At 41.0% G+C, this 14153-nt stretch overlaps 1 protein-coding gene across 1 annotated transcript in view; it reads left to right on the forward strand.

Moving 5' to 3' along the window:
- The window catches only part of LOC109980703 (regulator of G-protein signaling 12-like), a 40126-nt gene that overhangs the window by 12797 nt on the left and 13176 nt on the right, over nt 1-14153 (forward strand). The window contains 13 exon segments of the mRNA XM_065950241.1: nt 7459-7480; nt 9318-9487; nt 10675-10686; nt 10688-10768; nt 11263-11406; nt 11923-11968; nt 11971-11988; nt 11991-12035; nt 12038-12102; nt 12233-12340; nt 12342-12384; nt 13567-13664; nt 13904-14095. Of these exon segments, the coding sequence (XP_065806313.1) occupies nt 7459-7480; nt 9318-9487; nt 10675-10686; nt 10688-10768; nt 11263-11406; nt 11923-11968; nt 11971-11988; nt 11991-12035; nt 12038-12102; nt 12233-12340; nt 12342-12384; nt 13567-13664; nt 13904-14095 (1044 nt within the window).

Consider the following 14153-nt stretch of genomic DNA (forward strand, 5'->3'; position numbering starts at 1 on the left):
GGCTAACCGGTTGGAGTTTGGGAACAGGGAGCAGATTACAGCCGATCAAGAGGGATTAAGAGATGAAACGAATTGTAGTGATGTCCTCTGTTTGCATGCAAATCACTGATGTCTTTAAGGACACTGCGGAACAACCTATTTGTTATCTGAGGGATTACACTTTAAATACTTCTCAGCACAAGTCTGGACTCTGGTGGCTCAGAGCAACACATATCTACTCTGCATCTTTGTAATGTTTAACCATGTGTCATAGAATTGCTTTAGCTTTTATTGATTAGTTTCCAGATACAATTATAAGTTGATAAATGTTATTGAATCAAAAAGGTCCTAGGATAAGGAGTGATCAGTTTAACCTGAATTTCTACACTGTGGAAAATATGACATTAACTTAAAGATCAGCATTCTTTCACACATTTAAGACAAAAATACATGGATTTGGCTGAAACTTAAAGGAAATAAATCCTTTCGACAAAGCATTTGTTGGTTAAATGTGTGTTCTGAATCCTAATCCATATTTTAGAATGGTTATTATGATTATGCTTTGATTCTCAGAAAATGTTCTGCCGTCAGCCACCAGAGGCTAAATGAAACCCAGAAAGATTTGTTTTGTTCGGGTTTTAATCGCATCCGAATCGCATGAATGTAACTTTTTCTCAGTAAATCAAATTCTTACAAGAACATGTGAAACTTGATTAGATCATAAGAGAACTGAAATAACACTTGGGCTCTTGTGTCAGAAATAGGATTTCTTTGTGGGCCACTACTTTAACTCATAACTGTAGACATAATACAAAGAGGGACTCTAAGGGGAAGCTAATTGTGTTCTTGTTGTTTACCATTCCTGAGCCCCTTAGAATCATATAAGCATGCTGACCTCATCAGATCATTGCTTGTATGAGCGACTGTGACAGATTTGATGTGACAAACATAATTTCCCACCATAAAATCAGTGGATGCTATTCTTTAACCTGCCAAAATCAAACACTTTTTTAAACATCATCAGACGAGGTTCATGGTTCTCTAAATCTGTTTGTCTACGTTTCCTGTTGCTTGGTTGGGAAATAAATGTCTCTTCAATCTTATCAGTCACCGCGCCCTCGCCCTTTTCTTCCGCAGAGGATGTTGCCGCCATGCAATTCTCTTTCTTGATGTTATTTTCAGACAGCAGTTTGTCGTCGGCCGCAGATAGCAGGCCTAGATTATTTTCCGTCCTGGGTCAAGATTGCCTGGTGAAGGAGTTGACATGCAATTACTCGGGTCTTGTGACAAGCAGTGCCAAGTTGCCAAGCCTGTCTCGAAATGTTTCACTAATTGATTAAACCAATTGGTGGCTCAGAGCTCATGTGAAAATGTTCTTCTTTGTGGCAGCAGATTCTCTTTTAGCTAAAGCAAGCGATAGAAAAATGCTTTTCCTGGAGGCAGTCTGGTCTGAAAACACTTGTTGTGTACTGGTGTGCTCACCTGGCTAAGCACTGCCTCAGGGAGGTCAAAGAGCAGAGGTAGAACTGAAAGCCAGACCTTTTTCTGTCCTGTGGTTTTAAAAGCACAGTTATGGATGACTCAGCTTTGCAGCATGAAAAGCTTTGAATTTCTGCTTGAATTTATCACGGCACAGACAAATAGCATGACTGTTAAAATGCTAACTGTCTGAAGCGATTTTCACACATGCCCTCCTATAATTCCCTGAATGGCTCACAGCATGAGGTTTTCCCTTTTAGGGGGAGTGGGGATTCTCAGAAGGCAAGACATGATGTAAAAAAAGCTGAAATCCAAGTTGGCGGACAAAGTGTCCGACACTAAGATGACAGTTTTTGCCTTTTTTATAATTTCTCTGTAATTGAATTTATTCCCAGTATCAAGGAACGACTTGCAAAGAACATACTGACGAGCAGAAAAGAGTATGAAGCAGCTTCACTTTGAGCATTTTTGTAAAATTAAATTTTAAGTTTATTTATTGAGCACCATTCAAACATAAAGTAATGTAAAGTGCTCTGCAGTGTGAAACAAAACATCCATAACATTAAGAACATTTAAGGACCTATCCCATAGAGAAAAATAAGACATTCAAATAAAAACATATTAAAGTATAAGATCGAACTGAAATAGGAAAGATGACATTAAGCATAAATATAACATCCTAACAAAATGAAAATACCCTTAAGTTGCTCACCGGCTCACCATGAAAACTTGAGGAGTTTTTCAGACGTTTTTTGTAAGTGTGAAAAAGGTTATTTAGTTAGAGAAAGTCGACTTATTGTGTTACTGTTAAAACACATGTCAACATGTTAGTTGGACTTAACCGCTATATTTATATTTTTTCGCCAGTATCAGCTTTCTCCATAGAGCCTGTTAGCATAGCTTCCAAGCAATATGGCGGACGTTAAGTTTCGATTCTGGGAGTGAGTTCCCACCCACTGATCTGCGATTGGTCTGTGGCTTCAGTGGTTGAAAATATGAGGAACTAGTGTTGTAGTTTCACCACAACAGCTTCCAATGTCGCAAAATAGAGTTTTTTGCGTCACTTTTCAGACTTAAAAATACAAAGATTTCCCATCTCAGGGGAATATGAGGGCAGGATGCACGACCATTCAAAAATACGACCCGGTTTCTAATGATACAAAGCTTAATGCAAATGGGTGAAGTATCCCTTTAACATCCACTAAAGAGTGAATCGCCTCCTTTCAGGCTGCACATTTGGGATCTTTGCGTCTGCCTATTTTTGTAACATCAAAATAGACCAGGTGTGCAGAGGTGGGAATGTATTCAGGTTTTCTCAACCTCTTTGTTTCCTATCTTTAAAATCACTGATTATAAAGTATGAACGCCATTTAAAGACAGACTGTCCAGAAGTGTAATTTAGATTTGAATGCATATTATTAATACAATTCAGCGCCATTATACCCTTGATTTATCCTAGTGTTCCCGTTTTGTTTCACGTGTCATCATGCATTACCCAAATCTCTCTGGAGGTGGTTAAGATGTAGTTTCTAATCGCCCCATTCTGATGCATCACCACAGCCATGATGCACACATGACAAACATCCAATATGCTAAATGATAGACCATGTAAAAATCTAACCAAACGAGAGTAATGTACCATGAATCCTCTGCTGTTAATGAACCCTGTATCACTTCCATTAGTTACGGCTAAATAAGAACCAGAGAATGCAGAAGTGTACTTACCACAGGAATACCTCAGAAATAGTTGGTTTTTAAACAATCAGCATGATATGGAGATTGGGATGCAAGGAGTGATGCCAGAATCCTTTTCTTTGAGCCAAACTGAAACACAACTTGATAGAGTTATTACTTTAAAATGTAAGAATGGAGCTCTGTGGGGTCAGAGTTGAACTTCTGGACTCCCAATCTTTATTTTTATACAAGAAAAATCATCTGGTTTCACTTTGAACTGACTGGATATTTTTTCTCTTCATTCGAGAAAAGACAGAGTTCCCCGACTGGAAACAAAAGAGGGGGGAATGGCCAATGTGGTTTTGACATGGCGAGCTTGTGTGGGAGACGGGGGGATAAAAGGGGGGTTAATTCATCTGATTCCTTCATGCCACTGTGGCAGAAGCCAAACGTATGTATTGGTTTCTATGGCAACAGCTGCGGAGTAAGGAAATCTTTCCTTCCTCCTCCTCCGCCTCTTCCTCTTTTCTCCTTCTTCTTCTATTCCACTCCAGTACCTTGTCAAATTTCTCCCTCCCTCTCTTCCCGTCTCGCTCAGACTTGTACAGACATGGTTTGCAGAGTTTTGGGTGGGGAATGTTCAGGTATGCGTTCGCACACACACACACACATAATCTGTCTGTGTGCAGCGGGTGTAGCAGACTTTAGGGAACAATGAGTCTCAAAAAGAGACTTTCCTTCAAGAAGACCTGGAACTTCAGCACTGTAAGTAAACTGTGGTTTGCCGGGCGAGCCTCCTTGTCCTCCTCTGTATGAAGCGGGAGGACTCCTTTTGTTCAGTCAGCTGTTTTTCTCATTAATCTCACTCTTTGTCGCTCGTCTCTTTTTCCCATTGAGAACAGCTGTTTGAAACGGCAGGGAGTAGTTTGTTTGCGAGGTGTTAGTATCAGCCTTGACTTGTGTAAAAGTTAGGAAGAGTTTTGCTTTTGTTGGAGAAAGTTTTAAAGCATGTACATCTGCTTTCTGGAGGAGAAAACATGTCTTAACAAGTCTAAAAGATCAGAAGAAAATCTACCAACAAATGTCCAGTTTGAGGTATGAATTGGTGACATTTCTGTTTGTGTGACTGTGGCTTATACTTCGATATATTAAACGGTGCTCGAGGTTTGTTTTGTCTTGGTGGCTCACTTTAGATCACACACTTAAATCTTTCTGTGTGTGATCATCATCATTCCTCCAGCATGTGGTGTCTCAGGATGCCAGACGCTTCGGCGTGGGGGCTGTACTGCAGTAATACTGGAGGAGCGTTTTCCAACCAGAGAGCCAAATCCTTGTTCAGGGAACTCGCTGTGACTTGAATTGTGATTTTTTTTTTTTTTTTTTATTTGTCCATTTTGGTGATAACAACCTAAAAATGTGGACAGCTTTCAGAGGGAGTCCAGCTCGGAAATGATGATCATTGCAATCCTGCCTTTATATGAAAGAGATCAAAGAGGGTCTGGGGGCCCTGCAGAGACACCCGTGGTAGACCAGCTCGTCACCAGAGGTGTCAACAGAGGAAGGGGGCGTGTGTGACATGTGGTGACGGTGCGTTGGGTCACCACTTTGGCCTGATTGTAGTGGAGCTAAAGACGAGGAAGCAATAATGATTCTGAAAACACACAGTGGTGTGTGGTCTAAACCCTGCAGCCTCATACATACAAACACACACACACACACACACCAACCTCTGCATCATCTTGATATGATCCATTTTTAAAAGAATGAAACAGGAAACGAAGTGCTTAAATGATCAGTCTATTTATTCATTTGTCAACAATCATAACTGTGATTAAACATTTATCAGGCTAAAAAGCCTTAATCTGTTTTAGCCTCTTCAATGGGACAGTTAGCTACTTCTAGCCATGTCCAATTTTAGACCATTAATTGAACAAAGCTTAACATTTCAGCAGTTCAGCAGGACTTCAAGAAACTGTGAAAGGCATTTTTCACAATTTTCTGTTTGTTTTTTTTAGCAAACTGTTGTATCGGTGGTACTGTGGTTATAAAGACTTGTCGAAAATGAAATTATTCCTTGGTTCTCACATCAAATCGTTATGAAATCAAATGAAGGATGTGCAACAGTTTTTGATGGGACAGCTGAAGAGAGACAGGAAGTGTTGGGGAGAAGAGAGTGGGGTCAAAGGGTCAAGGCTGTTGTGTCGATGACTGTTGCCTCTTTATATGGGGTGCCTGCTTGACAGACTCAGCTTAACCAGCACCCTGAGTTGCAGGATTTTGCAATGTTTCAATCAGTCAGAAGCTCCAGCCTTTTTACACAACTCATGACTAATTTGTCATTAACATATTTCTCCTCTATGACGGCCTTTCAAAGATGAGAAATGGCTATGAATCTGTCATGAGGGCATTTAGGATTATTAGTACTTGAAATACTCCCACTCTTATCGCAATACTTGTGAATAAATGGAAGTTCTGTTCTTGTAAGAAGTGGATGTTTAAAATGTTTGTCAACTTCTATCAAGAGCCTGACTGATGTGGGATTTTTTTTTTGTTGGGACTGGAATGGATGCCCAATTTATAGGAGAAATTCTGCTATGGTGTTAGAGAGACCACCACTGGACAAACTGTCTGATTGATTTATAGATCACCATAAACATGTTTTTTGTTGTATCTGTAAAAAAAAGTGTTCCATTTTTTTTTTTTTTTTATTTAAGTGCTGATATCGGTGATAAGCATGGATCGGCAGTAATACCGGCTGTCTGAGAAGTTGGATGGACGCTACTTGGAAATGCAATCTCTCCATAAAAAGGTTCAAATAATAGAATTCGACTTGTAAAGTAGGGAGTGAAGAATTCACTGGTTCACAGTTAAAACAAGGACTTTTTGTTTGTTGCAGACCAAACTTGACGTCATATTGTGTGATGTCTGTCTTGTTCTTTAAAGTGAACCACAGGCCGCTGTATATATTAAAAGTCTGAGGTTTCGCTGCTTTTAGAACACTAAGGACAGACAGATTGAGTGGGCGTTCTCCCCGTTGTCTCTCCTCTGTTTCAGCTTCATGTCGCTCCTCATGCTACACCCCGTGATTACTGTTCACATGCTAACCACCACAGTAGAGGTGGCTTTTTGGGTGTTGACTGGACAAGGTTGGACTCTGGCAGCAGAAGCAGAGTTGTAAAGAGGCTGCAACAGGCGATTAGTGGTTCAGTGGTTTATGTATGATACATGTGGTCACTCCCAAATTGGAACGCAAAACGTCACATCAGTGCACATGACCGCAGCCACTCCAGACAACCATCACGTCAACTATGAAAAAGAAGCTGTTCTGAGATTATGTCTTGGATAGTTGTTTGGGTAGTTGATGATTTCTCAAGTAGTGAAACGTTTGAGCTCTGCTGTCCAGTATCAGAACAAGAAACTGCATGTTCTTCTCACAACAGGACACCAGCCTTGCAGTAAGAGCCTTGCATGGAAGTATTATCAGCCTTTAATATTCACACTTTGAAGTAGCGGCTCAGAAAACACTCCACTGGAAATAGTCTTCCCTTTTTCTGTTTTTTTTTATTCAGATGAATCCTTCACAGCACCCACTCACCCAGTGTTCTTGGACCAAGCCCCAAGATTCGCCTCTCATATCTTCCCCTGCATTTCTTTGTGACTGCAGCTTCACAGTTTAATCTTTAAAAAACTATTTTTATTACCATTTTAAATACACAGGAGACACAAATCAGAGCCTGTGGATTTTAAAATGAAGAACTGTAGAGTTATTACTTGTTGATCCACCTTAAGATCAGTCACTGTTTTGCATTTTTACTTTGCTAAAAGTTGTCACAGTGAAGTTTCAATGCCCACTAGGGGTTTTTTAGGCACATCTACACCTCTCAGCCCTCAAATTAACAAGTGAAAGGAGGGCCATTATTCACAGTTGATGGCCCCTCAAGTAGCTCTGCCTTGATGAGCTCTGATCTGTAGTGTGAGTGCAGCCGGCAGGAATGCACACATTGGAGTTGAGAGTGTAAAATAAAAATGAGGGGTGGGTCCCGGTGTGGAGGTGTGAACAGCTGTGTGTGGTAGAAGCCAGGGGGTCCGCCCACATACAAATTAATGGGCCTGTGTAAGGAGCAAAGATCCAACCCTTTTTCCCAGTAGCACACACACTCACACCCAAACCACAAGGACACACACACACACACACACACACACACACCTCAGAGTGAGTGTGTTGGGATGCCTGAAGAGACGCTGCTATCAGCTTCAGTCTCTTGTGTGAGCGCAGGAGGTCATGAGGGCAGCCTCTCACTCATGTCTCTCTTTGTTCTCTTTCAGTCGGCTGCTTCCTCAGATGGCGGTGAGTACATTCTTTGATTGCTTTCATTATAAATCAAGTTAAATCATAGGATAAGCTCGATTTGAGCTTTTTGCTAACAAAGTAAAATGTTTTCATGTCAAACTCTTTCACCTCCTGCATCTTTATTCCTCTTTTTCTGCTCTGAACACAGCACAGAGCTTTGTATCTGCTCAGTCAAATAGACTCATAAAAGGACCTACTGTGGATGATGTATTCACAGTATTCAGCATGCCTCATTAACAAAGGATGTTTGTCGAGCAGCCGGGTCTAGCGTGCGTTTCTGTCTGGTCTCTCCCCCTTTCATAGCAGTTTTAATAACATTTACTAACAGGCGAACGGAGTGAGGCTCGGGTTGGAGGAGGAGGAGGAGGCGGAGGGGTTGCAGCTCCGGCTCTGCTCCGCTTTGCTCCTTTCACTGTGGATGTGGATCAGACATGCACGGCGGTTTGCTTTCTAAAGCCGACTCATTAAATGAGCTGCACACCATGTGGATCACACAGCCTGAGTGCATGAACAAACAACACCAAACAAGTGGCTTCTGTAACATTTGGATTTACTTTTAAATAAGAACTTTCAGATTGGTCATACTTAATTCCATTTGTCACAGTTAGGCTAATTGCTAAAAGACAACAACCTACTGTAGGATTTGAAAGGTCATATAAAGGCCACCTGAGTCATAATCTAAAAGCGCTCGCTGTCAGGCTGTTACTGATGTCATGCACTATTTACAGTGCTTTTATTTCACCGCCGTTTGACTTCACCTATTTGTAAATCCAGCCTTTCTTCTTGTGCTGGAAGCATAAACGAATCATTCTATCTTGTCTGACCTAGCTTACATGTCTGTTTCACTTCAGCAGAGATTCACTCTGTTAGCACCAGTTTCCGATGACAACCAGTTGAGTCCCTGAAGAATGAAAACAGCCGTGTAACTGTGACAAATCCCAGTGTGACCCTTTTTGTGTTTTGTTTTCCTTCCTGCTCTGCACACAGCTCATAAGTGGCCATCTGCTGCCATGATAGCAGGTACTGTGCAGACTGAAAAAGCCCCCACTTCAGCTAAGCCCCAGTTCCTGGATCACTCCTCGTGTCCCCTTCTGCCATGTCTCCTCTCTTTTCTTTCTTACATTGATCCTTCCCCTGCTGCATGCTCTTTGCTCCTCTTTTCAAACTGAGTGACACCTGCTGTTACTTCTTTTCAGATGCAATCAGACATGCTAGCTCCCCCTCATAACTTTAGCATTTACTCATTGTGTAACATTGACAAGTGAAGAGTGTAGCACAGGCTACAATAAAAAACCATTAGCTTTCCTTTCAAACCTCCTGACCTTTAGCTTGATAGTCCTCTTTCTGCTTGTTGTTGAGTTTGGTGCAGTTATACGGCACATTTGGCCCATCATTGTGTTTGGATTGTTTTATGACCAAGTTCCTCCCCCTTTTAACAGGATCAGTTAAAGTCTCAGAATCTGTAGTCAATTGTAGAATTGCAGAAAATGTTTGTACACTAGTTGAGATTAGTTAAATTAGCTCTAGAAACAAAACCTGATTATGTTCGGATCTTCTACTTCTCTTGGACCATTTTCAACATGAATACCAAGACATTGAAAGTTCTTATATAAAAGCTAAGAAAGTCAAAGATGTTCAGCTCAAGGAATTGAAACAAAAGTATTTTTTTTTTTTTTTTTAAAGTAGGCAAAAAAAAGCTGAAATCCACAGGACTATGTAAAAGGTTAAAAGGCCACACAGAAGAGCAGCTTTAACATTCCCTCAGGATGTTTTTAACCTTCCACATTTAGAGTCATCTAACCTTTTTACATGGTCACTCCCCTCTGTCCTGCAGACTACAGTGGAGTCCAGTTGCAGGGATGCTGCAGCCAGAGCAGCTTGAACAGTAATGGCAGCCTTCCAGGAGCAGGCAGCCACAGAGGGCTTCCAGAGCAGCGCGTGGCCAGCTGGGCCGGCTGCTTCGAGCGGCTCCTGCAGGATCCAGTGGGTGTGCGCTACTTCTCGGTAAGAGTAGGATAAAGCTTCTCAAACTCATGTAATGTTGTACTGACTTCACCCAAAAAGGTGTAGAGGAACAGCAGACAGGAAGATGTTTGGCTGATCAATGAGATTTATAGATTTAAAGAATAACAAATTGAAGGTGTGTGTTGAATTGAAAGGATTTGCTTATTTTTAAAGGGTTGTCAGCGTTGACACATAAATGGAGATGTGATTATGGTCCTAGACTAATGCATACATTTTTTAAATCACATTGATCACGTGCTATTTTGTCCCTTTAGGCGCGTTGCATTTTAGCCACTGCACTGACGGCATATATAAGGCCTTATTCCTTAACTCCTGAATTGGACAGTTCATACATTTATGTTGTTGCATGAATAAACCAACATTAAAGACATCTATGTGCAAACGAGCTGGAGCAAAAGGCCATTTTTTAAAAAGCTGATACCAAAACTGATTTTGAGGTAACATTACAGATATTGGGCTGATAAGAGCCAATATCGATATAGATATAACATCTATATGATGATACAAAGGTTCTAAACGACTGCTTTCTGCTTTGCTGTGATGCTCTGATACATATGCAGCAGACAGTGCTGAGAGTGTTGTTAATAATGAAGTCATACTGAGCTCAACTGGACAAACTCTTTGATGACAACATTTCTCATGTCGCCCCTAGTCAATTTTTTTCAGCAAAAAAAACCCAAACAGACTCATCTAAAAAGATCTCTGTAATCTCGAATAGGCGATATAAGTTAAAAAATGTATCCGTCATGCTCTAATTTTTTCCCCCTAATATCACTTATATTATCAGATATGCTAAAGACCGATTTTATATATAATATTGAACATCCAACTTTTACCTGATCACCATCCTATTCCTGTTCCCATTTCTCCCACACAAAATATGTGCCTTTGAATGCAGCCTGCAACACCTCCCAAAGGCACAACATTAAGTTCTGGCCTCCCAGATCCGCCTCTCTCCTCGCCTTCCCTCACCACTCATCTGAGCTGCACTCGCCTACACCATCCTGCGCCCACACTCCCACCACGCTTGTTCACAACATTACACCCAACATTTTCTTTTCTCACCACTGGTCTCAACAACACAACACCCCCCCCCCCAAAAAATAGAATAATATCAGCACCAGTTTGAGGTCATACAGACTCTGTGCTACTGTGTGTCTCTGCAGGAATTTCTCAAGAAAAGAATTCAGTGAGGAGAATATCTTGTTCTGGCAGGCCTGTGAATACTTCAGTCATGTCCCTGCAACTGATCAAAAACAGGTAAGTGCACACAGCATGAAGATACACGTGCAGTCACAGCTTTTCTTGTGTTCTTGTTCAAAATGAATCTCTGATTGAATCACAGATGTCTTTAGAGGAATGGTTCTGAACATTTTTTAAACCTTACAAATTCAATATGAGCCTAAGTGACATTTCTTTTTCTAAACGGTTTCAGTTGGATTCATTTAGATTTTGTGAAGGGTTAAATCTATGCTCTATTCTGTAGGAATATCTGTGTACATTAGTCTGATTTTCTATTTTCCCTTTTAATAAGTTTTGACCTTTAACGATCTTGAGCCCACTTTGTTAGACAGAAACCGTCATTTTTGGTACAAGAGGAAGGTCATATTTTACTAAAATTAATTTGCATTGTTGATGGCTTTATCATTTATTTATAAAATTAATAAAAAAAAGTGTAAGATATGAAGACATGTACCACTGGGATTTTTTTCTTTTTCTGTCTTGGAGTTCATCTCTAAGCCTTTTCTCTGCAGCTGTCCCAGCGAGCTGGAGAGATCTACAACAGCTTCCTCTCCAGCAAGGCCACAATGCCGGTCAACATCGACAGCCAGGCCCAGCTGGCTGATGATGTCCTCACCTCCCCGTGGCCCGACATGTTTAAGACACAGCAGCTACAGGTACGGAAAAGACCGCAGCAGTCATCAGCTCACTTTTAAGAGACCTCAATCTTTCTCTTACTATCATTCTATCTATCATTCGAGACTTTTTTTTTTTTCCTTGGAGGGATTCTGTTTGCAGTAGGGGTTTGCTCTCATTTAGCCTTTACTCACTGAGCACAAGCATGTTGGGTTTTTCCTTCTCGTGGCCATCCTGGGTTTGTTTACAAAAGGGCTCCGAGCCTTTACTAGAGAGATAAACACAAATTGGCATACACCCACAGACAATCTAGCGCATACTGTAATCTCAGACACATGCAGCAGTCAGAGATGTGTATATATCAGGCCGGCACTCGCGCATAAAACAACTGTTAAGATGCCTGTCATAACAAAAGCTGTAACTATATGTTAACACGGTCAGTTTTTTCTTCCTTGCTCTTTTATTTTTGAACATGCGTGCCTCTTTGAGCACCTTCCCTCTTTGTCCATCACTCATCTCATCTCCTTCTCCTTTGTTCTTTCTCTTTACGTCTTCAGATATTCAACCTGATGAAGTTCGACAGTTATTCCAGATTCCTCAAGTCCTCCTTTACCAAGAGTGTATGCGCCTGAGGTGGACGGTCGACCCCTGCCGGACCCTTATCACATTCCTGCAGTCCTGCACCCTCCAAACACAGCGCCAGCTCTGACCGCTCCACCCTCTCCACCCCCAAAAAGGTGAACCTGCTGCTTTTGGTCTCAACAAATGAACTTTTCTTGGAATATAATAGTGTGTATGTGTATGTGTTTATATGGCTAATCAGTAAGAAATTATTATTTATATTTGTGTTTGTTCTCTAACCTTCAGGAGGCCAGAAAGCAGAGGTCAGGGAGGTCCCTGAATGAAGACAGCAGAGATGAGAGCGCCGACAAGAAACGGGGCATCTTCTTCTCGTGGTCACGCAACAGGAGCTTCCGGAAAGGGGCCAAAGAAAAAAGACATAGGAGACATTAACCTTGGTAAGGAATCAATTGAAGTCTTTGTGCTACATAGTTAGAAACTTTTACAACACAACTTTTGTTGATGTGTTCTTGAACAAGACACCAAATCACTGCCAGCTCCTGAGCTGAGCTTCATGCGGGGGAGGCGTGTAGAAACACAGCTGCCCTGCAGTGATCAAAGTATTACACATTCTCTACTGGCAAAAAAAAAGCATACTTTTTAAAACTGTAACAATCTTACACGCTGAAGAAAGAGATATCCAAAAAGCACCAGCTCTATAGCAGAATATTGAAACGGTGAGTTAAAACATTTGTAAAAATTACATTATCATATCATAGCTTTAGTTTTGTTAAATTTATTTAAAGTCATATTTTTGGGCTTCATTAGATAGAACAGCTGAAGAGAGACGGGAAATGTTTGGAGAAGAGAGAGGGGGATGACAGCCTCCATACATGGGGCGCTCAAAATAACTGTTATCCAGTGCCCCTAATTTGTTTCATTTTAAAGGCATTTTTTTTCTTCTGCTTTATGCTTAGTAGCATGGATTTCTTAAAAGGTCAGTAGTCATACTGATATGGAAAAAAAGATTCAAAGCTTCTGTGAGAAACTTTCAGTTTGTGTTGATTTTGGCGCCCCCTGTGGACAAAGCAGTGCTTCTAGTCTCTTTGCTGATATTGTACTTTAAATATGTGAGTAGTGTTATTGTTATTTAACAGTAATATATAATTTCTGACTCCTTCCTTGTTAAAGCGGTTTCAGGTATTATTATATAAAAATAGTCAATAGCTCATTAAAAGGTGTCTTTATAACTTTAAGTCTGTTTAATAACCAGAGAAAGATCCTCACAGGAGCTGTAAGATTTACAGGCTTTTATTTATTTATGCAGGCACTGTAATTGTCTCAAGTGTTTCTTTTCCAGTGATATGATGCTCGTTTAAACCTGATATCACCCTTTAACATGAATATCTCTCACTGAATGAAGTGCCACTCAGATTGAATGTAACAGCTGCTGTATATTCACAAGCATCTTTTTAATGACTGATACCTTTATGCCTGCCAAGACTGTGTCGACAATATAACATGGAAAGCCGTTAAAAGCGATGTTATAGCTTGGAACAGTGTTGATGTTGCATTTTTTCTTTATTGTGAGTAGTGCACACACATGTCTTACTTGCATGAACTCATCTCCCTCTGTGCAGACTACTGGGGCAGTAATGGGCGGAGGGAGTCCCAGGGCTCCTTGTCATCTGGTACCAGCCTGGAGATGGCCACTTCCTGCTCTGCTGGCAAGATTGAGGTAAGATTCCGTGGACAGATTGCCATGGCAACAGTGAGCCTAGTGTCTGGTGAAATCTTCATAACAGGCCAGAGTTGTGTAGTTTTTATTTTGAAGTTATCAGCCCACTCAGTTTTTGTTTATGGATAGAGTAGATAAGAGGGTGAAGCTATGATTATGAGAATAACTATACATGTTTAACATAACCAGTCCATTGTGTTAAATTCAAGCACTGAATGGTTTTAATCATGTCTCCTCAGGCTGATAATCGCCACTCAGTTTCAGTATGGGAACGCTCCCCGAAACACTGCAGCGTGGTGCTACCAGACGGTTCTTGCTCTTCCATCACTCTTCGGCCCGGTGCTTCAATCAGAGACGTCCTTCAGGATCTCTGCCACAATATCAACGTCAACATTGCTGCTGTCGACCTCTTCCTGGTGGGAGGGGAGAAGGTAAGGGGAGGTGGACACAAATAAATGATGAAAAGAGCAACAAATATTAGAATCTGGG

Source organism: Labrus bergylta, chromosome 22 (genome assembly GCF_963930695.1).
Source record: "Labrus bergylta chromosome 22, fLabBer1.1, whole genome shotgun sequence".
In the NCBI taxonomy this organism is placed as follows: Eukaryota; Metazoa; Chordata; class Actinopteri; order Labriformes; family Labridae; genus Labrus; species Labrus bergylta.